This window comes from Podarcis melisellensis (genome assembly GCF_964234715.1).
Source record: "Podarcis melisellensis genome assembly, chromosome: 2".
Classification (NCBI taxonomy): domain Eukaryota; kingdom Metazoa; phylum Chordata; class Lepidosauria; order Squamata; family Lacertidae; genus Podarcis; species Podarcis melisellensis.
In genome coordinates this window covers 109,575,785-109,600,076 of record NC_138529.1, presented here as the reverse complement: position 1 = coordinate 109,600,076, position 24,292 = coordinate 109,575,785, and the positions used below count along the sequence as shown (strand labels likewise).

General features: G+C 49.2%; 1 protein-coding gene and 1 long non-coding RNA gene across 2 annotated transcripts in view; one reads left to right on the top strand and one right to left on the bottom strand.

Annotated features, from left to right (window-relative positions):
• LOC309365235 (sperm acrosome membrane-associated protein 4-like) overlaps positions 1 to 13,674 on the top strand; it is a 20,301-nt gene extending 6,627 nt beyond the window's left edge. Inside the window, exons 2-3 of the mRNA XM_081903466.1 lie at positions 8,139 to 8,252; positions 10,416 to 13,674. Of these exons, the coding sequence (XP_081759592.1) occupies positions 8,139 to 8,252; positions 10,416 to 10,627 (326 nt within the window). The 3' untranslated portion in view covers positions 10,628 to 13,674. The remainder of the gene's footprint in view (positions 1 to 8,138; positions 8,253 to 10,415) is intronic.
• LOC309365441 lies at positions 13,204 to 24,292 on the bottom strand. Its single transcript, XR_014166150.1, has 2 exons — positions 23,733 to 24,292; positions 13,204 to 17,231 (listed from the first exon to the last, which is right to left on the bottom strand). It is a non-coding gene; the product is annotated as an uncharacterized lncRNA (long non-coding RNA).

Sequence of the window (24,292 nt, the reverse complement as noted above, 5' to 3'; positions counted from 1 at the left end):
TTGCTGTTGACTTCACAGTTATCTCTGTCTGCCACACAGATGGGTGATCATGGGATCAACTCAGCACACCTGTGGCTTAGAAATAAGTTGAGAGTCTGCGTCATTGTTGACTTTCAGAGAGATTCAAAAAACATTCCTCTTTACCCAAAATGATACCAATCCTGGCAACCCTGAGGAAATCGTTCTTAGAATGTTTTTAACTGTTTTTAGAATGTTTCTCTCCTTTTTTTTGTCAGAATGTTTTATTATCAAAGTGTTTTTTGCCCCCCTCCCACCCGCCCCATGGCTCTTTCAGGAGGAAGAGCAAGATATAAATGGAACAAGTCAATAAAAAGAAAATTTATACGTGTGCCCTGCCCTTGGGAGAAACCACAGGTAGGCACACCCTAAGTACCAAAATGGGAATAGATGTTTCCAGTAGGTTTCAACCAAGAGAAGAAAAACACCGTTTTGGAATTTATTAAGGTAGAGACCGAGGTTGTGCTTTTCGACCGATGTCATCACTGTGTTTGACAAGAGCTCAATGGGACTTATTGCCAGATAGGAATATGTGAGATTACAGTGCTCCGTGTATCTGCCTGGATATTATTGTTTTCCTCTGAGGCCCCTTTTCTGGTCCGCTTCACCTGTGGAGCTGAGGGAGAGGGTGATGAGAGAAAGAGCCTTTTCACTCATGACACCCTATTTTTGGAACAGTTATCTACGTTGGCTTGCTTGGCCCGGTTCCTGAGCCTCCTGGCATTTGAACTACCAGATGAATACCCCTCCCCCTTTTCTCTTTTTGCCATGGCCTTTCAGATCTCCTGTTTTCAGATTTGTACTTTTAACCTAGCGCGCGTTGCTTCGCTTTGTGTTGCTGTTTCCCTTGCCATTTCCTTAAACCAGCTGTTTTGAGGCCCAGGATCAGGACAGAACACAAGAAGAACCCAATCGGGCCAGTGACCCATCTAGTCCATAGCTGTCAACTTTTCTTGCGAGGAATCCTATTCGGAATAAGGGAACTTCCCTTTAAAAAAGGGAAACTATGATCTAGTCCAAAATCCCATTTCCACAGTGGCCAACCAGTTGCCTAGGGAAAGCCCACAGGCCACACAAGAGCGCAGGAATCATAGAATTGTAGGATTGGAAGGGACCCTGACAATCGAGTCCAATCCCCCTGCAATGAAGGAATACGCAGCTGTCCCATAAGGGGATCAAACCTGCAACCTTGGTGTTACCAGCACCACGCTCTAACCTCTTGAATTCCCAGGCAACTGGTATTCAGAGGGGTATTCAGAGGCAGCATACAGCCACCCTGACCCACGAACTTGTCTAATCCCCTTGTCAAGACTTTTTAATTGTTAGCCAGAAATATAATAAATAAAATAAATATGTAGCCCTACTGGCTTACATTAGGGATGAAATGTAGTGTTCATTTGATCGAGGTTTTCCTCCAAACAATATTGAGAACTGTAGTTTGCCCCCTCACAGAGCTACAGTTCCCTTCTGGCGGTTCCCTCATTGCGAGAAGCAAAGCTACAGGGAACCAGGCAGAGGGCCTTCTCGGTAGTGGTGCCCACCCTGTGGAACGCCCTCCCATCAGATGTCAAAGAGATAAACAACTACCTAACATTTAGAAGACATCTGAAGGCAGCCCTGTTCAGGGAAGTTTTTAATGTGTGAGATTTTAATGTATTTTTCATCTTTGTTGGAAGCCGCCTAGAGTGGCTGGGGAAACTCAGCCAGATGGGCAGGGTACAAATAAATCATCATCATCATCATCATTATTCCCTGCACCCTTGACAAGCTCCAGTTCCTAAGATTATTTGGGGGAAGCCATGTGGTTTCAACGTATGGTGGAGATGTGGCCCTACACCAAGAGTCTACCTTGAAAGTTTACCCTCCATGAGAAAATCGTTGCGGAAAGCTTGCGCAACGTGACTGAAATTCCCTTGCGTTGTGTGGCTGCTACAGAGGAATGTTATTGAGGGGTGGGAACAAGGCGTAACCCCACGGCCTGGCCAAACTGTTGCCACACCTTAGAATACACCCCAGGGTCTCTTTCAAGCGCTCAGCGATTTCCCAGCCAAACCACAACACTTCCTTGGCAAAGAATGTAATCGAGGCTGAAAAGATTCCTTAAGGATGGAACATTGGAAGCCCACTGGTCTCGAGAGGCTGAATCATAATAATAACAACAACAACAACAACAACAACAACAACAACAACCCGTTTTCCTCAGCCAGGCCCCTTCTCCAAAATGTCTTCTTCACATGGTCCACTTGAGTCAACACAATCTGTCCCCGCCTTTTAGGGCAGGAATTCCAAAACTGCTTTCACACAGAGAGAGTCGAGCACCTTCAAGAATGGTTTCACAACTTGTGGGGTTCCCCCCCCTCCCACAATAAATTGCAATCCTCCTTCGCTTTGCAACCCAAACATGTCTCAACCAGTTTCCTGCTTCACTTCCATGGGTCACAGTATTGTCCAGCCAGGAACTGGTTGTTGATCAAAAGCTACCACCCTTACAGAGAAATCTGGAAATTTCCGCCTCAAGCTAAGCTGGAGTGTTGCGGTTATTTTCCCGATGACTCAGAAACACACGGCACCCTCCCAGCCCTTCTTCGCCAGCATCCCTCCTGAGTGGAATTCTTTCAGCTCGCTCGCTAGCATTTATCGGAGAAAGCCGTTGCGAAAATCTTCCCCCGTTACTCATTTGCCACACCCCGAAACACGCTGCCTGTTATGCAAACCCTTTTGGCCGTTTTCCTCTGACTTGCGGAGAATGGAAATAAAAAAAGCTGGAAAGCCATTTTCATAAATCACAAGAACTGGGCCGTGACGACCGCACTACAAAAAGAGAAAAGTGCAAGACTTAAACTGGTTATCAGGGAGAGGGAGGCGCTAACGTATGGCCAGATTTAATTAAAAATTGTAAGATTTGGCCTAAGAGGGGGCATCTAATCCATCATCTTCTCCGTGTGCCCAACCTGATGCCAATGGGAAAAATGAAAGTAGCACATGAAAAACTGAATTTTTATCTGTTTGTGTGGCTGGCTTTTATGCAGTAACACCAAAACATGAAGGCAGTCTTTAAATATAGTTGTTATAACATTGAGTTTTTTGGGAGGGGGTCTTTTGGATGTCCTCTGGGTGACCCCATCACTCTAGCTGTCTCCTAAGCTTTGGTACCTGAGTTCGCTTTGTTGCATTAATGGCTCTAGCCAAATCTTTAAAGTGCCAGCAGCACTTCCCCAAACCGTTATTTTTTCCTCCTTGCACCCTTCAGGGCAGGATGTACATATACCGTAATTGCTATTTTCCGACCTGAGCCTCTGTCCTATCTGTGTTCCTCTCTGGGAGCTTGCCCTCTTGCTATTTAAAAACAAACCCAGGAACTGGTAGCGGATGCATCTGTTAGCAAATAATGTGTCGCTTGGGATTGGCCCCAGAACTACACCCTGTGAACACGGCCTCCAAATCTGATGTCTGTGCCAGGCTCAGTCATGAGGAGAAACACAGTGGGGAAGGACAGGGAGTTTTCCAAACCACAGTGTGGCTTCACAGTCTCTGGGAACCGGGGGCCAGGCAGGTGGATGCTTCCAGGTAGATTTCCGGAGCTTTACTTCTCTCTCGTTTCGAAGGCAGTGCTTTGTGTGGACAGGCAGAGTCCCCCAAACCCTGGGCGGTCCCCCTCATGTGGAATAACAACTCAAGGCAATGTGCTATGGGATTCAATTGGCCACAACTTTATTATATTTCAGATGTGGGTAGACCTTGGCTCAGGCATTGGGCGTTTATCCCTCCCAGTCCCCAGCTGGGGATCTAGGGAACATCAGGGTTATCCAATGGGGGGCGGGATGGGCCGGCTCTGGAGAACATATGTTTAAGCAGAGATAGCCACCTCTGTTACGCTGCCGTCGCAGGGGAGAGCAATGACGACCTCTCAGTATACGGTCAAAGCCTCCCCTCAAAAACCCCTTTAACGGGGAACCCTGGTATCGCCGCCGCAAAGAGGAGGGGGCGTGGGTCACCGCTGCACGCCCCCCCCCCATTCAGGAAAATAGACTAAAGGATTCCGCCCAAGTCCTGATACCGCCAAAGTTGTGACGTTTGGCTACGGGAAAGGCAAAACCTGCCAATGCAGGGAAATTCCTTTCTGGCCCTTCAACAGCAACCTTGACGTAGCAACGCCCATGTACCTGTGAGGAAAAGGTTAACCTGCAAAATAAGTCTTAACTGAGGGTGGGTAGGGTGGGAGAAGCTCTGGAGCCAACTGAAGATTCCCAGGTAAGATCCTCCCTCTATTGTGTGGGCAGGTAGTCCCTCCCCTACCTGGCCTGGTCTCCTTGGCAACGCTTCTCCAGGTGGGATTGGACAACTGACTGAGGCAGGCGGAGACCTCCAGGTATCCCACCTGGGGGAAGGCGAAGCCAAGCCTGTGTTAATGGAGCCACACATGGTCCAGGGGCTGCGCGCGTCCACGCAAAGGTCGCCCCCCGTTTAATGTGGGGAGCGGTCATTCTGTCCTATAACAAAATACAGTGGTACCTCAGGTTACATACGCTTCAGGTTACAGACTCCGCTAACCCAGAAATAGTATCTCGGGTTAAGAACTTTGCTTCAGGATGAGAACAGAAATCGTGCTCTGGCGGCGCGGCAGCAGGAGGTCCCATTAGCTAAAGTGGTGCTTCAGGTTAAGAACAGTTTCAGGTTAAATACGGACCTCCGGAACGAATTAAGTACTTAACCTGAGGTACCACTGTAGTGTCTTGTCAGCAGGGATTATCTGGTATGCAAAAGGATTCTGATCTGCAGTGTGTGGGGAAAGGGACAGCAGGCAAGCAAATGTTATATTTCCCCTCCAGTCTGACTCAGAAAAGAGTTACCTTCGTGCAGGAATCCCTTCTTTCCCCACAAACGTTGCCATCGCTGCCGCTTTCAAGATGCGCGCAAACAGGGCATACTGTTCCAGTTTGCAGAAAACACACATTTTAGAGGCCCTGGGAAAGGTCTTGTTTTCCACCAAGGGCTGTGGTTTGGAGCGGAGCTGTTTTTTCCAGACTGGGCATCCTGACTGGGCTTGGTTCCTGTCTGCAATGTTTGCTTCTTGCAGCAAAGCTCACCGCAGGCTGCTTGCTGGTTCTGTTTGTGTGTGTGCTTGAGATTATAGTGTCTTATTTGTGCGAGCCTTTGGCGGGGCATCGCTTGCTTATTTAAAAGAGCTGTGTATGCACATAATCCCACTCTGCAAAACACCGAAGGCGTGAGGGAATAGAGAGTTAAAGGGCGCAAAAAGCACAGGCAAATCTGACCCATGTCCCTGTATCTCTGGGGACCAAATCCTACTTGTGGGATTTTCTGTGGCGGGTGGGTGTGCCTTTTTAAAATGCCTACATTTGGCCGTGCGTGCACCTTGATTTCCTTTTTTCCCCCCTTATTTAAAAAGGTTTTATTAAAACTTTTTTCATAGTGCAATAAGGAATAAGAAACTAATCCAAGTATAAACAAAAAGCAGAGTAGAGAAAAGAAAACACAGAGTACTCTCTCAAAGGTACCGTATTTTTTACCCTATAGGACACACTTTTCCCCCTCCAAAAATGAAGGGGAAATCTGTGTGCGTCCTATGGGGCGAATACAGGCTTTTGCTGAAGCCTGGTGAGCGAAAGGAGTCGGTCTACTCTCCCTCTCCAGGCTTCAGAAAGCTCTGCGCAGCCCTAGGGAGCCTGGCGCGAAGCCACGTCGGGCTCCCGAAGTTTGCGCAGAGCTGCCTGCACTGCCGGGATCGGCGACGCTCCGCGCAAACCCCCCCCCCGGTGCGTCCTATAGGGCGAAAAATACGGTAGCTCTTAACCAGGCATAGGCAAACTCGGCCCTCCAGATTCTTTGGGACTACAATTCCCATCATCCCTGACCACTGGTCCTGTTAGCTAGGGATGATGGGAGTTGTAGTTCCAAAACATCTGGAGGGCTGAATTTGCCTATGCCTTAAGTCTTAACCCTTTATTCACACAGAAAGATGTGGACCCTCCTGACTCTAAACCTGGGAACTTTCCTTCCTCCTCCCAGTCTCTCACCCTGGGAGGTCTTCCCTTCCCTGTATTTCCTGAAAAATGATAATATTTAGGAAGTCTATTCAGTCAAGCGGGCTGGGTCCTTCAGTTCTTCAATGTAAAGATTAGAGAACCTAGGCAAGACCGTGAAAGTACATTTCTATGCTATTATTGCATATTATTATTATTATTATTATTATTATTATTATTATTATTATTATTGCGTTTATATTCTTTACTCCAAGGCACTCAAAGTGTCATGTATGGTTCTCGCCCTCTTCATTTCAGTCCCACAACCCAAAACCTAAGAAGAGTCTATTGGATCAGGCCTGTAGCCCATCTCACTAAAGTTAACCATTTGTCCTGAAGCAACACTTTTCGCAACTTATAATTAAGCCACAGCTCTAAAGGCTGACAAGCCCATACAGCTGGAACAATTGCATTTAAAGGTCTTGCATTAGCCCGCCTCTTAGTGCGTCATTTTCTAATCCCATTGGCGGCGATGATGGAATTAAAAGACAGACTTTTTCGTAGCTTGCTAAATTGTCAAATGCCGCCACAGTGACAGCATTCAAAGGCTGCGTTCGCCACAGAGATCTGTTGCTCTTTTAAGGGGGGAGGGGCTATGAATCTCTAGCAGAGATGTCTTTCTCCGTATCTTAAGCAGAGTTGCCCCAAAATTTCACTTCAAATGAAATCTGAGGCAGATCTGGAGAGCCTTTCCCAGGCAAGCTTCCAAAGGAATTTCAAGCAGAGCAAAAAGTACCTGGGCAAGATTAGGCACCCGTCTCTAAAGACAGCCCTACCTATACGTTGTCTGGCGTAGGCTGATAAGGACTGTGGTTCAAAATATGTTGAGGGCACCAGGTTGCTAGAGACAGTCAGGCCCTTGGGTCACAAATAGGGAGAGTGATGTCGCACTCATTTTATATATCATGGTTTTTTAACTGTTTTTACAACATTTTGGAAACATCTGAAGGCAGCCATGTACAGTGGTACCTTGGGTTACAGACGCTTCAGGTTACATATGCTTCAGGTTACAGACTCCGCTAACCCAGAAATAGTACCTCAGGTTAAGAACTTTGCTTCAGGATGAGAACAGAAATCGCGCGGCGGCAGCAGGAGGCCCCATTAGCTAAAGCGGTACCTCAGGTTAAGAACAGTTTCAGGTTAAGAACGGACCTCCAGAACAAATTAAGTACTTAACCCAAGATACCACTGTACAGTGGTACCTCAGGTTACATACGCTTCAGGTTACAGACGCTTCTGTTTACAGACTCCGCTAACCCAGAAATAGTCCCTCGGGTTAAGAACTTTGCTTCAGGATGAGAACAGAAATCGTGCTCTGGTGGCGCGGCAGCAGCAGGAGGCCCCATTAGCTAAAGTGGTGCTTCAGGTTAAGAACAGTTTCATGTTAAGAACGGACCTCCGAAACGAATTAAGTACTTAACCTGAGGTACCACTGTATAGGGAAGCTCTTTAAGGGTTATTGTTTCACTATGTTTTTATATATGCTAGAAGCCGCCCAGAGTAGCTGGGGCAAACCAGTCCGATGGGCAGGGTACAAACAATAAATCGTTATTATTGTTATAACTGTTTTGTATGTGCTATTATATTGTCACAAAAGTCGGGTGCCACTCCCATTGTCTACCAGAGAGGCCCAGCTTTTGAGGCCCCTAAGCATAGCTGTCAACTTTCCCCCTTTCTTGCGAGGAATCCTATTCGGAATAAGGGAATTTCCCTTAAAAAACGGGAAACGTTGACAGCTATGCCCCTAAGCATAATAAATATAAAAAAGTGACAGCACATGAAACCAAAATAAAGCACTAGAATACAGTTATTTCTTAAGAAAGAAATGCTTTTCCAGCTGGGAGAGTATGCCACATTTTGGTCTGGTGCACCTAAAAAAAGAAATTGCAGACCTTCTTGAATGACAGAAAACCAAATCTGAGGTCCACCTTTCAGCTAGAGGCTTTCAGCGAAGGGCGCCCCCTACCCCCCCCTAGCCCTGACCAGAGTCCTAAGACTTGTGCCCTAATGTCTGATCAGTAGAATTCTCAATTATATCTCTCACCTTTTAAAAATATATATTTCTCTATGCTTCAGGATCTGCTCTGCAGTGTTTGAAATGTTCATTCACCTTTCACGGGATGCCCTGCCATACTTCCACCACCACCTGCCAAGCAGGAGAGGTCTGTGCTACTATCCGGGGAGCAGCAGGTAAAGATACTTCTTTAATTTCTCAGATTATTCTCTCCCGTTCCTGGCATATTTTTTTTTCCCTCCCTGAGAGAGCGTTTGGGCTGGTCCCCATGAAAGAGACACGCATGTGGAATAAATTACAGTGCTATTTAGACTCTAAATGCATAAGCCTGGCAAAAAAAAAAACTCTCCCATTTTCTTAAAGCTGCTCGGCCATCTTAAATCTGGCTGGCTCAGATTCATTACAAAACACTGTTTATGTAAGGAAGATCCACCCGCTGAAGCCAGATAGATCCCTAGTGGCATGAGGAGGGGGGTGTGGTTCATAAGATTTCTCTGGAACAAAAGACAAAGCTTGCCCCCTGCTCTCCCCCCCCCCCCTGGAAACCTGCTCTTTACAACGGAATCGGAGCAAACATCAATCGAGTTTTCTGCGGATAGACATTTGCTCTGATTCTGCAGTAAAGAGGGGTTTCCTGGGGGGAAGCAGCGAGGCAAACAGAAAAGCACTAGGACCCCCCCTGCCCAGAAAGCAAAGGATAATTCTTGCATTGCAGGGGGCTGGACTAGATGACTCTAGGGGTCCCTTCCAACTCTACAATTCTATGATTCTAAGTGGGAAACCGCTTGAATCCATGCTTTGTAGGCACAGGACCAAGGCTTGCCCAAGACATTTTGGCACCTGAGGTGGACCAGAAAATGGAGTGTGTGTGTGTGCGGGCGTGCGCGCGCACACACACACACACACACACACACACACACAGAGCCAGGAAGGAAGGTGTGGGTGAAGATGTACATCAGGAACAAGAGAGGAATCGAATCAACCTTACCTGTTGGTTGAATTGGGAATCAAAGGCTGTTGCGGCGGAGAGAGGCCCTCTCTGAATCAGGCTGGCCGGGTGCAAAGCCCAGAAAGCCCCAGAGGGCAACTTCTGCCATTTCCTCCCTGGGAGGAGACCAGTAGAGTCCCCTATTCACCAAGAAGCTGCTGTAGAGGTGGCATAGCGGGGGTTGCTGAGGAGGTGGCAGATCTGGCCTCTAACTCGCATGCCTGTGCAGCAGCAGATGCATTCCTTGGAGACTGGATCTGCTGCCCCCCTATGGATTCTGCCATCTGAGGTGGCCGCTTCACCTTGCCTCTGTTGGATGCGTCCAAGGAAATGGGGGCAATTCACAAGCCCCCAGCTGGCTCCAGCCCACTGGCTGGCAGCCAGGCGATCTCCAGTCCTTGGCACAGCATAAAACAGCGACTGAGGAAACCCAGCCAGATGGGCGGGGTACAAATAATAAATTATTATTATTATTATTATATTCACAAGGGCAGAAAGAGGCATATGTAAAGCATATTTACAAGCAGTTTATTCAGGACAAAGGAAAAACATGACTTCTCCCTTTCACGTCCAAGCAAGCAGCATAAGCAAAAGCGGAAGTTCCCAGCAAGCTGTGCTGGAAAGTAAACAGGCATGTGACACATAACAGCCTGTTCCTCGTAAGGTGGAACGGAATATCTTAACAGCCTCATGTGTGAGCCGGCCCTGCACGGGACAAGTGAGGTGCAGACGAGCCTTACCTGGGAAGCAATGCCTCACCAAACCACATTCAGCTCCCTTAAATATTATGATCTGGTCTTTCTCAGGCAAAACCTTTCTAGGGCTGCCATATATCCAAGTTTTCCCGGACGCGTCTGGGAATTGGGCTGCTCAAACTGCATCCAGGCACATTTTCGTTGAGCTGAAATGCTCTCCAAAGCAAAGCTCAACAACTTCACTGCCCCCCACCCCACCCCCCAGCAAGCTCAACAACCTTGTCAAAAAAAGAGCTTTGTCCAGATTTTCACTTTTGGGAATATGGCAAGCTTACTTTCATGCATTCGTTAAACACACAAAGGGTCCCGCATGCCAAAATATTTGTCTCCCTCAACTAGGGCACCCTCCAGATGTTGTTGGGCCAAAGCTCACCATCCTCCCTAACCCATAGCTGCCAACGTTTTTCTTTTTTTAAAGGAAATTCCCTTATTCCGAATAGGATTCCTCGCAAGAAAAGGGAAAAGTTGACAGCTATGCCCTAACCATTAGCCATGCTGGCCTTAGGCGATGGAATCAGAGAAGCTTCCAACATGTGAGGTTCCATGAAATGCACCTTATTCATTGCCTTTTGTTTTTTTGTTGTTCCTTGCTGCAGCTGGCCAGGGGCTCATCATGAAGAGGAATTGCGTCGCTAGCGACAAATGCAACAAGAACGAAACTGAAAGTTTTGCGGGCATTAAGTACACCACCACTTACTACTGCTGCGAAGGCGATTTCTGCAACTCGGCTGCCACCCTTCCTACCAGTCATCTCTCCCTGCCAATGGCTCTGGCTATGCTGGGCGTCTGGCTCATTCGCCTCCTCTAAGCCCTCTCCTGAGGAGGAGGAGGAGGAGGAAGCAGCAGCAATTTCTACAGAATAGCAAAAAAAGGCCCCCAAATAATAATCATCCAATCATACCGAACACTGTATCAAGTAGATTTACCCCTTCCTTCATTTTGTTTCTCTATACTTTTAAAAAAAGGCACTTGTTTATGAATCGTGGGCTGTGCTTTTCTACTCCCTATCTCAGATAACAAGAACCACGTGCAAGTGGGTAAGGTTACAGGCTGGAAGGGAGAGACTAGGGCCATGTTAGGAGAAGAAAACTTCCTTCCCTTGCCTGCCAATGCTTTACCCATCCGCTTTGTTATTTCATCGCGAGAAGATGCAGAGGCGGCATTTTATTCTATGTTTTGCTGCACATCTGCGCCAGGTGCGTGGCGGAATTCTCCTTGCCATTTGACAGGAAGACACAAAGCCTCGTTACGGGTCGTTTTTAACCACACATTTCAACCCGACAAGCGGTTAAGTAAAATTCTTGTAACCGCATGGCAGTTTGCTTGTTCACCTTGGGCACAAGTACAAGTTGTCTCTGCACTTGCATGTGTATAAAAGAGTGGATATGGATGTTGATTTGTACAGCTCAGCTGTTGTGTACGGGTCGAACGTTGCGTGTGAATAAATATATCCACGTACGGCTCAACCCTCACTGAACGAAGCATGTAAATGCCCCTAAGGATGGTACAGAGAATGGTTGCGGACAACCTTTTTACCTCACATCTAACTCCTGGTGTGTGGTAAAGTTCTGCTTACCGCCTGACAGAATAATACAGAAAATGGTTGGAGATTATCAACGTGCCACACATTTCGCCACACCTGGGCCCATGGTAAAAATTATTCCTGTCCTTGGCAGGATGATATAGATGAAGAAGCTACCTCAGGGTGAGAGCGTTCGCCCTGAGGTAGTTTGTCAGATCATCCAGGTGGCTTTAGACAACTGGATAACACATGGCATTGTGTCAATGGCCGGTAAACTAGTTGCCTCCATCCACTCCCTGTCTGAACTTTTCCCAGGTCTGGCAGTTTCCATTTTAGGAGCCCACAGTGTGAAAGTGCCAGGGAGTCCCTTGTGCTTTTTTGCACAAAACTGCTGAGCATGGGATCTACCTAGACCACAGGCAGTGCTCCTGATGTTCATATTTTGCTTGGGGCCCATAAAAACACGAGACTGGACCTAGTTTTATCCCTCATCCTCCCTTTCCATCTTCTTTGTATTCTTCTTTCTCTTGTTCCCTTTTCACTCGTTCTTGTCCAGCGCCTTTCTTTCTTTTTACAGATACACTTTCTCCTCAGGCTTTCTTTTTGTGACTTGTTCTTGGGCCTTTTCAACCATTTACACTCCGTTCCACATTCTGCTTTGACCGCTCTGCGCTCTCTCTCTCTCTCTCTCTCTCTCTCTCTCTCTCTCGTTCTTCCTTTTTTTGATTGTTGTTAATGGACTCTTTATAAGCTCTTTCATTTTATAGCCGCCTAGGGCGGCAAAAGGGGTGTTGTGCTCCCCTCACAACCGTCTGCGGTCTCTTTGTCACATGAATCACCCATAACATGGTTACTCATAACCACTCCTTCCCTCTCAACGTGGCTGTGGGATTCATCACATACTTTTTGACTCCCCCCTGACTTCTCCTGATGACAACGGCGTGTCAATGAGGGAGACAGTTGGAGGGAGATCCCAGAGGACCCTCCTCCCCTCTCCCCACAAAAAAAGGCGCTTTTACAACATGGGTAGTGTCCAAGTGGCCATCTACAGAAAGAGGGGAGAAAGAAACCCCGACATTTGAGCTGCAATCACAGCGATGGGCTCACAGCTCCACATTTTGCCTGCCCCAGGGGTAAGCCCCTGGGGACTGATGTGTCCATTAGCGCACACCTGCAAACATCCAGCTGTGCATTTTCAGCTGCACTGTGCACGCACACATCTGGAGGCAGAAATGGGCTTAGTTCCCACAACACACACTTTGAGCTTGTCCACACTTCTGCTGGTGCCACCACTTCCCCACGGGGAAACCCAGTCTTTACAGCTGAATTGGTGCAAACGTCAGTCGGGTTTTCCTGAGGAAAGCCTGATGGGGGAAATGGAAAACTTCTCGGCCCTGTGGTTTCTACGCACAGGACAAGCAGAAGTATGGACAAGCCCTTTGCCTATTTACAAGTGTCAGAAGGGAGAACTGTGTGTAGTCGCGTTCTCGACAGTTCAAGGCCACACTTTTATTGCTGATATTTGCCTCCAGCCTCACCATTTCAAGAATCGTTTTCCTGTCTTTTCTGTTTCCCTTCACACCTTGCATGTGGACTTTCTGAAATCGACTGGAAACAGGACACTGGATTAAAATGGACCCTTTGGGTTGATCCAGTAATGTTCTTCTCCTGCCTTTTAGCTTCTCAAAAACCGCATTTTTTTTTGTCCACAAGACATACATTTCATGCCGGCCACATAATCAAAGATTTGGAGACAGGAGTTTGCAAATATCCAGACACTGCAGGGCATTGAATTAGGTAGGGAAATGGGTTTCATAATGTAGCAGGGGAAGAATGTACTTTGGCAATGTTTTTTTTTTAAAAAAAAAATCTAAACTTGGTTTCCATGTGCAAATCCAAACACGTTGATTGTTTGAAGTGGATTTTTTTCCCTTCCAAAGTGTGTGTTAATTATAATTAAAGCGCCTTAAATCACATATTTCTGCTTTCTCACTAGCAAAGAAGAGCTCAAATTATTATTCATGAAAAAAATGCTTTTTTTTAGAAGAGAGGAATTTGATACTAGAGTTTTAATATTTGTTTATGAGGGCAGCGGGGAGGAGAGAAATTCCCAATAGCAGGTGCGATCTCACCCTAAAGAGCTGAACACTCCCTCGGGTTTCAACATTCAAATGTATTGAATTGTTCATTTAAAAGTTGGGGGTTCAAACATGGAGGTTTCCACATGCAAAACCAAAAACGTGAGGAGGTTCCTCGCCGCCTCGCTTTCTCGACTTTCTTATGGCTCCAAACAGCAACTTTTATTGTATCAAAATAAATATGATTCCTCCATATCTGAGTTTGATTCCTTTGTCCTTTTTCTCATTCTAGCCATGGGCATAGCCAAGATTGGGGGGGGGAGCTTTTGTTAGGGGTGTAGAACCTCATATTTGTATTGATTTAGAGAGAGCAGCTGCAACATTGCCTTATTTTGCACCCTGCTTAAAAACGCAGACAAAACCATTCCCCCCTGAATGGGCCAAGGCTGACCTCTGCAGGCCCTCCAAGTGTCCCTATTTTCCAGGGACAATCCCAGATTTACAGAAACCGTCTCGGTTTCTGATTTGATCCCAGAATGTCCCACTTTTCCTTAGGATGTTCCTATTTTCATTGGAGAAACTGTTATATATTCAGTAGTCTGTGTTTGCCTGAGCTTGAGTCCGGACTAAGGATTATGAGCCCCTGTGTTCTGATTTGATACATGATGTCCAATCACAGAACATTTCAGGATTTGGGCCTCTGCCATTGGCTCTTGAACTCTGAGCCGTGATTCGCAGCTTGGAAGCTTAGACAGCCAATCACATTTGGAGTGGGAGTGGCCCAGGCTTTCAGGAATGTATATAAGCAGTTGCTTTGTCCCTGTTTCCCAGTTATGTAGCTCAGTAAAGGTTCTTGCTGTCATCACTACACTATTGCTTTGTGGGAACCCACCTACACTTCAGAAACATTCAGGTAGGTAGCCGTGTTGGTCTGACGCAGTCGAAAGAAATAAAAAAATAAAAAAATGGTCCAGTAGTACCTTAGAGAACAACTAAGTTTGTTCTGGGTATAAGCTTTAATGTGCATGCAGAGTATCTGAAGAAGTGTGCATGCACATGAAAGCTTACACCCAGAACAAACTTATGATCCAGCGATCGTGATCACCCAGGGATCGACCTGTTGATCCTGCTCGACCGGTTGGACATCCCTGAGGTAGATAGTTAAGAGCTTAGGCGGGTGCCTGGCACCCCCTAGAATTCAGCGCCCAGGTGCCCCACACCCCTGGCACCCCCTGGTAAAGATGGCCCTGGTCATTGTCATGCCCTGGGTGAATTGCAAGGAAGAAGGCAGGCAAGTGGGAACTGAACTGTGGTTGGGCGCTCCCGTTTGCCCTCATGTATGAGCCTCCTCTCTGCAAGAGACAACACTTGGCTACTTCGATGAATGGCAGAAGATGTGTTTATATATCACAGCTTAATGGGCTTCCTCTTGTAATCCTGTGAGCATATCTAAAACTAGCAGACTAGGAGCACAGTCATATTATACCTGTCTACTCAGGAATCCCATTGAGTTCAGTTACTCCCAACTGCAGCCTAAAAAGTCCTCTCCCTTAGGAGCTCTGACAATTGTAGTTCTGGGCAGGAGGGCAAAAGAATATTTCAAGGAGTAATAACAATTCCTAGCATACTTTGGAGGAGGCAGTGATAACGGTTACACCCAGCACTCTCCAAGTGCTGAGAAATTTACTAGTGAGACCTTTGCTTGGTTCTGTTTCCTTTGAATAAAATGCCTTGAAGTTTACTGGTGTTTTGAGACAGACAGACAGACAGACAGACTACATTAGATAGATAGATAATTTATTACGGTCAAAGACCGCCTCACATAACACAACACAATAAAAACAGCATTCATAAAGATAAAATATACAATCGGAGCAGATTGCAGCAATAGATACATACATACACCCGTACAACTGAGATTTGGGCTACCATAAAAAAAATTGACCCTGAGGTGCCCCGAAGGGAGACTTCAGCATTTCCCTGGTAAGCTATTTAATTCTAGAGGGTGATCTGTGCCTACAAATCTGGGTTAAGAATTGTCTTGCGTCTTGCGATCTTTGCCTAAGACCCATGCATTTGAAAGGCATCTAGGAACTTGCAGAAGGGCTCTGAGGAGTTTGGATTGCACTCTTTCAAGGGGAATAAACGAGGAGGGAGGCGGGCCCAGGACAGACTATATTACAAAAGTTGAGCATATGGTTCACAGCTCTAAATACACTCACGATTGACTGTTCCTCTGTCTGATTTCTATTGAGGGTGTTGGGTCACCAATGCTGTAGGATTCTTGCAGACAGCAAGTCGCCTTCTCCAGTGCCTCTGCCAGCCTGGCTTTAGCTGAAGATCCAGTTTGCACAGAGGCAGCTGGATGGCATCATCCCCACCCTGGCAGGGGGAAGCAAGAATGGCCACCTTACACAAGGAACCTCTGTCCGTTTCTTTACTTATGCAAAGGCATTTGGGACCACCCGGGCCAATCCCCCGGCAAAAAAAAGGAATGTGCCAGGCTAAGCTTCTCCAACCACACCGACCTACTCTAGCAATCTCTTTTTGCAGAGTTGAGGGCAGGTGGAGAAATCGTTCAGACTGGCCTGCCCCCCACCCCACCCCCTGTCTCATTATTATAGTTCAACTGAAACAGATATATAGTTCAACTGATACAACTGGTCCAGTATATCTGAAGGAGCGTCTCCACCCCCATCGTTCTGCCTGGACACTGAGGACCAGCGCCGAGGGCCCTCTGGCAGTTCCCTCGGTGCGAAAAGCCAAGTTACAGGGAAGCAGGCAGAGGGCCTTCTCGGTAGTGGCACCCACCCTGTGGAACACCCTCCCATCAGATGTCAAGGAAATAAACAACTACCAGGCTTTTAGAAGACATCTGAAGGCAGCCCTGTTTAGGGAAGCTTTTAATGTTTAATAGGCTATTGTATTTTAATATTCTGTTGGAAGGCGCCCAGAGTGGCTGGGGAAACCCAGCCAGATGGGCGGGGTATAAATAATAAATCATCATCATCATTTCCGGTGTCTTTTGCGGAAGAGCTGCAGAATCAATGTATCCGGCGGTGCCCCTTAGTAGTGTCTTTCATTTTTGCATGACCGCAAAAACAGAAGACGGGCATTATCACTACCGCACTACCGCTTTCTATTTTTTCATGTTAGCATTTTTAGCTGTTCTCCCCTCAAAAGCTCAACAACTTAGACTTGCGCACCCATAAAAAAAGCTCAGCAACTGAGTGGAGGGGGGCGCTGAGTGGATCTTTGCATCCTGGCACCGCATATACTAAAGATGGCCCTGACAATGACAATGTTTCCTCCTTCTCCTCCTTAGTCTCAGGGTTGCCTTTGCAGAACTCAGCAGGGATGACAGGGCTCAATGGAGAACCTTTTGGCTCTTGCCTGTCTTGGGCTCTGCCTTTGCCTGCGACTGACCTCTCTGCCTTTCGGCCCCGCTGGTCCCAAGTCCCTACCACACTTTCCCAGGATACACTGCACCTGGTGGAGAGGGGGATTCCCCTTCCACACAGGGCTCATGAAAGCTGCCAACTTCTTCCACGACCCCAGCTTCTGTGCCTTTAACAGCAGCTCGGCTGGTCCTTATTGTCAAGCGGCGATGCTCATGACCGTGCTCTGAAAAGCTCCACACGTTGATGAACCGAAAAAATAAAAATGCAGCTCCCTTTCATGACTGAAGACATGTATAAACTTTGTGTAGAAACATAAACTTGCCATGGACAAATTTAACATTTTTTGGAATTCATTTTTATAAATACCGTATTAGATTAAGGTCTGGTTAACTACAATAACAAATTTCTCCCCTTTTTTGTAATTGTCACGGCCACCCAGGTCTGGTCCCAGCTCACAAGAGACCTCACTCCGTTGCAGCTTATTTACAGGAAAAGTTTATTGAAGATTTCTGCTTCTCATACAGTTCAGCATTGTGGCCGTACGTCTGCCACGTTAGACCGCTGAAGTCCCCTCTGACTCCTCCCCTCTTCCGCACCAACTTAATAGCCTGGCTCTAGACCACCTCTTCCTCTCCTTTCTTTTCCGCAGGGTCTTCCTGCCCCCCTGGGTTCCCTCTCTCCGTGACTCGCCTGAGGCTGAATCCTCTGCCGCCTCTTCCCCCCTCTTTCTGGCTTTAGGGCCGGGCTCCTCCCCTGAGCTCTCTCCACTTCCGCGCGCCTCTACGTTTGAACTTGGCGCGCGTACGTTGCTGCTGACCTTTCTTTCGACCGCTACACCACCCCCTGCTCTGCTCTCCACCCTTTCCGGCTGAACACCCTGCTCCAACCCCCTCTCTCTGTTCTCTCCTAATCCTGCTCCCTCCGAGAGGCTGACGACTCCACCCCCTTTACTCCGTTCCGGCTGAGACGTCTCTTGCTTCCTCTGTCTTCCACTGGGCTCCTCTCCGCTTCTCCCTTCTCCTCCCCTTTGCTTGATTAAGGTAACCCCCTTTTGAGAATCCTCTGACTCGCTGCTCAGACTCGTGGATTCCCTCAGAATTCCGTCATCTTCTTCCTCATCCTTCTGCCCCTCCTCCCACTCGCTCTCCGTCTCCTCTGTCATCTCCTCCTCTCTCCCAGAAACCCTGACATCCATCCCCCCCTCGAAGCCCCCCCTTCCCCCCTCCCGCTCGCCGGGGACCGGTTGTGGAAACTGCGGCTCTTCGGGGGTAGGCTCAGGATACAGGTCGTCTACGTCAATGTTCTCTGCTGGCAGTTCTGTGTAAGTGTATTCGAAGTCGGGTTCTTCCCCCAAATGCTTCTCAGTCTCTGCTTCCATCGCTACTTCCTCCGGTGCTGCCCGCCAAGGACCTATCAGCCACCTCTTACGCCATTCCTCCTCTGGCTGCTCCTCCCACCAATAAGGGGTTTCCGTGTCCACCCCCGAGCACGATCCCCTGGGCGGGCTTGATTCTGGTGTTCTTTCCTCGGGGGAAGAGAAACCCCTGAACGTGCTATCTGACAATGTGGGTGTGAAAAGCCAGTCATCAAAGTACTCAGCTGGCATGGGTCTATGTGGGAAAAGTGCATGGAACTCTTCTTTCAAAAGGGGTTCGTCTAACTCGTAGCCTGGCACCCAACTATTAGCAGCGGCTGGTGTGCCCTCCCTGGCGAGAAAATATTCAACTCCCTCCTCCCCCCATCTCGAGTCCAGTATCTCTGTGACCTCGTTAAGAGGTTCTGGTCTTGGCGATTCCCCCCTCTCAGGCGCCCTCCTACGTGGCTCTGGGGGTGCTCCTGACTCTTGAAACCTGTGTGGGGTTTTGTAGGGAGTGAGCACCGACCTATGAAAGACCGGGTGCACCCTGGAACCTTCCGGAAGGGCTAGACGAAAAGCCACCGGATTGATCTTAGCCTCAACTTGATATGGCCCTAGCTGCCTGTGTCCTAACTTCTTCTTGGCCAATGACCTGGCCGGCATCGCGTGGGCTGCTAACCACACCCAGTCCCCAACCTGGATGTCCTCTCCCGCCCTCCTGTGCTTATCGGCCTGCACCTTATACGCCTGTTTTGCCAGCTCCAAATGTCTCCGCAGCTCCTCGTGCACCTCTTGCAACTCCGCTGCAAACTGGTCGGCATCTTGAGGCCCCCCCCCTCCTGGTGCCGCAAATCTCGGGAAGGTTCTGGGATGACGGCCATTGTTCGCGAAGAAAGGCGTCACCCCGGTGGATGCGTGTTTCGTGTTGTTGTAGGCGAATTCAGCCATCGGCAGATAGTCCACCCACGCCGCAGGTCGCTGGTTGGCGTAGCACCGCAGGTACTGCTGCATGATCGCGTTGACCCTCTCCGCTTGACCGTTGGTTTGTGGATGCCTCGCCGATGTCAGGTTGATTTTGACGTGCAAGATGCCCAGAAGCTTTCGCCAGAAAGTGGAAACAAACTGGCGCCCCCTGTCGGACAAGACGGACTGCGGAAGTCCATGCACTCTGAAGACGTGATCGATGAAGAGCTTTGCGGTCTGTTCTGCCGTCGCCACCTTGGCACAAGGGATGAAGTGCGCCATCTTGGTGAACAAGTCCACCACCACTAACACCGCCGTCTTACCTCTGGAGCTGGGCAGGTCTGTAACAAAGTCCAACGCTACCCTCTCCCATGGTTGCTGCGGTGTCTCCAGCGGTTCTAGCAATCCCGCCTGCTTCTGGTGCACTGGTTTGGACCTCTGGCAGATATCACACCTGGCGACGTAGTCCGCCACCTCTCCTCTCATCTGGGGCCACCAAAAGTCTCTAGCCACCAATTCCATCGTCTTTTCTTTGCCGAAATGGCCTGCACTAGGGGCGTCATGCAACTGTTGCAGAACCTTGGCTCGAAGATCGTCGGTGGGCACGTAAAGGGCACCCTTACGAGTCAAAAGTCCATCTTGTAATTGAAACTCATCGTTGTGTCGCGACCCTCCGCGTAGCTCCTCCATCTTAGACTGTGCAAACTGATCCCTTTGCAACGCGCGTCGCACCGCGTCCAGGTCGACTGCGATGGTAGCGCACGTCCACGCCTGCGGTGCGAAAATGTGCTTTGCTGCGATTGGAGCTGCTTCCTCCAAGTATTGCGGCTTTCGGGACAGCGCGTCTGCAATAACATTGGAGTCTCCTGGGATGTATTCTATTTTGAAGTCGAAGTCCGCAAAGAACTCCGCCCAGCGCATGTGTCGCTGGGTCTGCAACTTAGCCGTCCGCCAATACTCTAAGTTCTTGTGATCCGTGCGGACCTGCACCGTGTGCTTGGCTCCTATCAAGAAGTGTCGCCACGCTTTGAAAGCTGCATGAATGGCCAACAACTCCCTGTCCCATATGGTATAATTGCGCTCCGTCTTGCTGAGCTTCCGGGAGTAGAACGCACCCGGTCGCCAGTTGCCTTGTGAATCCTCTTGCAAAAGAACGGCCCCAACCGCTCTATCTGACGCATCGGTCTCTACCCGCATGGGTCTGCCGGGATTCACGTGGAGCAGCTGCTCTTCGGAGGCGAAAAGACCCTTAAGCGTCCGGAAGGACCGCTCCGCTTGTTCGGTCCAGACGAACTTCTTCTTCTTGGAACTGAGGGTGTCAGTGATCGCCGCCGTCGCGTTCGCAAAACCTTTAATAAACTTGCGGTAAAAATTGGCAAAGCCGATGAACCTCTGGACCTCTTTCCGATTTCGAGGGCTTTTCCAGTCCAACAGCGCTTGAACCTTAGCCCTGTCCATGGCCAGTCCCTCGTCGGACAACTTGTAGCCAAGGAAATCAACCTCTCTGACATCAAACTGGCACTTTTCCAACTTGGCGTACAGCCTGTGTTCCTTCAGCCTCTGCAGGACCTCCCTCACGTCCTTATCGTGATCCTCCGGCGATTCCGAGAAAATCAGGATATCGTCGAGAAAGCAGACACACTTTTTGTAGAGGAGACCTGCTAGCACGTGGTGCATAAATGCTTGAAAAACGTGGCTGCCATTTTGGAGGCCGAAAGGCATGACTCTGTATTCGTATGTGCCCAGAGGGGTGAACATGGCGGTCTTCCACTCATCTCCTTTCCGGATGCGGATGAGATTGTAAGCTCCACGTAGGTCCAGCTTGGTGAAAATCTTGCCCCTCCTGACGGTCGCTAAAAGGTCGTCAATCTTGGGCATGGGGAAAGCTTTGGGCTTAGTCAAGCTGTTGATGAACCTGTAATCCACTATAAGCCTTTTTTGGGGCGTGTCCTTCTTCTTCACAAAGAAAACAGGGCTGCCTCCCGCTGCTTTAGATTCCTGGATGAAACCGCGCTTGAGGTTATGGTCTATGAACTCCCGAAGCTCTTGCATTTCGTCCTCCGACATGGAGTACAGCTTGGCAGCAGGCAATTGCGCCCCTGGCACTAAATCAATCGCGCAGTCGTAAGGTCTATGAGGCGGCAACTTGTCAGCTTCCTTCTCACAGAAAACCTCCAAGAATTCCTGGTACTTGTGAGGCACTGTTTGCACCATACCCAGATGCAATGGCTGCTCAGCTTCTCCTCCCTGATCGGTCTGAAAGCAATGCTGAGCACAATACGATGAACAAAAGTTGATCTGCCTCTGGTACCACGCAACCGCGGGACTGTGCCTCTCCAGCCAACTCATGCCTAACACGATGGGTGTGTCCGATAAGTGGGTGACATTGAAACTAATAAGCTCTCGATGGTTGCCAATCTGCATCATCATGGGAGGGGTTTGCTGCACCACTTGCCCCCCCAGCAACTTCCTGCCGTCCACCGTGACCACGTTCAGAGGCGTCGTTGCAGGCAGGAGCGCCATGTTGTGCTGCTTAACGAACTGCAGTCCCATGAAGTCGGCGTTGCTTCCCGAATCGATCGTTATTGGAACCTCGAGGAGTCTCCCATCAGGCAACTGGAGTGTTGCTGTGAGCAGAACTGCCGGTTTGGGAGGCAAAGGGTCCACGCTCTGCAGTGATGCTGGGGGCTTGTCTACAGATCCGCCTGGCTGAGCCCCAGTAGCTCTGCTTCCAGCCAGGCACTGTCGTTTCCCTGAAGCTGCTCCCCTGGTTGCACCTCTGCTGTTACAGTTGCCAGCGCTGCAGTGTGCTTCTGGAGCCTCTGGGGGCACTCTTTCGCCATATGGTGCGCACTGTCACAGATGTAACACTTCCTGGTTCCTCTAGGAGGCTTCGCTTTGGCTGCACCAGGGACAGGGCTCTGGGATGGCTTCTGAGCCCTAGCACCACCAATCTCCATTGGCTCCTCTCTGTCCTTCCCCATTGGCGAGGGGTGCGCACGGCTGAAGTCCCTGTGCACAAAAGGGAGAGTCCTTGCTTGCGCACGCGCTTGGGGCCCGTCCTCCTCATGCCACGGACGCCCCTCATGTCGAATTCCAAGAGCTAAAGCCCGTTGCACCACGTCTTCTAGGGTCTGGGGTCTGTCCCCCCTAGCGATCTCATCCTTGATGGGGGGGCTCAATCCCTCCCAAAAAAGATCTCTGACCGGTTTACTGTCCTTTGGCCAATCTAAGGCGGTGAGCAATGCAAAAAATTTAGAGTGGTATTGGCGCACAGTCGCTTTCCCCTGCCTCAGCCCGTGCATTTGACGGCGCGCAATGTCCACATCCACAGAGGATTGAAAACAAGAATCCATCGCTTTGATGAACGCAGTTGAATCGCGACGGGCCGGTCCATCTTCGCGCCACAAATTGCGTAGCCAAGCCCTGGCCTCCCCATGCAGGTGCGAAACAATGAACCCCACTCTCTCCTCCTCATCTTTAAAATCGTGACGGAGTAAGTGCAGTGCATATACAACGTCCGCTCTGAAATTGGGATAGTCTTGCAAGTTGCCATTAAAATGCGGAACTAGGGCACCCCCCCTCCGTCCAAGCGCAATGCCCTCCGCTCTGGATCCTGGGGCCCCCGCCTTGTCCGCGCGCTCCCACCTTGCCTGCAAATCCTGGCACGTCTTCTCCAAGTCGTCATTCTTCTTCTGCGAAGCAATGACTGCCGATGTGAGAGCGGTAACCTGATTCCGCAATGCAACCAGCTGCTCCTCAGCGCTCATGGCTGCTCCCGTTCGTGAGCTTCGCAAAAAAAAAAATTTTTGCTTTGAGAGAGGGGACTTACTGTCACGGCCACCCAGGTCTGGTCCCAGCTCACAAGAGACCTCACTCCGTTGCAGCTTATTTACAGGAAAAGTTTATTGAAGATTTCTGCTTCTCATACAGTTCAGCATTGTGGCCGTACGTCTGCCACGTTAGACCGCTGAAGTCCCCTCTGACTCCTCCCCTCTTCCGCACCAACTTAATAGCCTGGCTCTAGACCACCTCTTCCTCTCCTTTCTTTTCCGCAGGGTCTTCCTGCCCCCCTGGGTTCCCTCTCTCCGTGACTCGCCTGAGGCTGAATCCTCTGCCGCCTCTTCCCCCCTCTTTCTGGCTTTAGGGCCGGGCTCCTCCCCTGAGCTCTCTCCACTTCCGCGCGCCTCTACGTTTGAACTTGGCGCGCGTACGTTGCTGCTGACCTTTCTTTCGACCGCTACACCACCCCCTGCTCTGCTCTCCACCCTTTCCGGCTGAACACCCTGCTCCAACCCCCTCTCTCTGTTCTCTCCTAATCCTGCTCCCTCCGAGAGGCTGACGACTCCACCCCCTTTACTCCGTTCCGGCTGAGACGTCTCTTGCTTCCTCTGTCTTCCACTGGGCTCCTCTCCGCTTCTCCCTTCTCCTCCCCTTTGCTTGATTAAGGTAACCCCCTTTTGAGAATCCTCTGACTCGCTGCTCAGACTCGTGGATTCCCTCAGAATTCCGTCATCTTCTTCCTCATCCTTCTGCCCCTCCTCCCACTCGCTCTCCGTCTCCTCTGTCATCTCCTCCTCTCTCCCAGAAACCCTGACAGTAATGCACACAATATCTCTCCGTTTGCTTGTTCTGTTTCATTTTCAACATGGGTACTATTTCTTGTTTCTTCTTCATATTTGTGTCTTATCTTATTCTGTGCACTTGTAATTTCATACTTTTTATTTTTCAATAAAGAATATATATATATATATAAACTTCACATGCTGACATATAGGATTATATCCAAGGTAAGTTAAAGCCACTTAGCAGTGTACCTGTTCTGCTGGTGAAATGTTTAGTGGCAGTGGAACATTGCTGGAAGAAGAAGAAAAAGAAGAGGAGGAGGAGGAGGAGTTTGGACTTGATATCCCGCCTTTCACTCCCCTTCAGAAGTCTCAAAGCGGCTAACATTCTCGTTTCCCTTCCTCCCCCACAACAAACACTCTGTGAGGTGAGTGGGGCTGAGAGACTTCAGAGAAGTGTGACTGGCCCAAGGTCACCCAGCAGCTGCGTGTGGAGGAGCGGAGACGCGAACCCGGTTCACCAGATTACGAGTCTACTGCTCTTAACCACTACACCATGCATAAGCAGGGTGCCTTTCCACACTTTC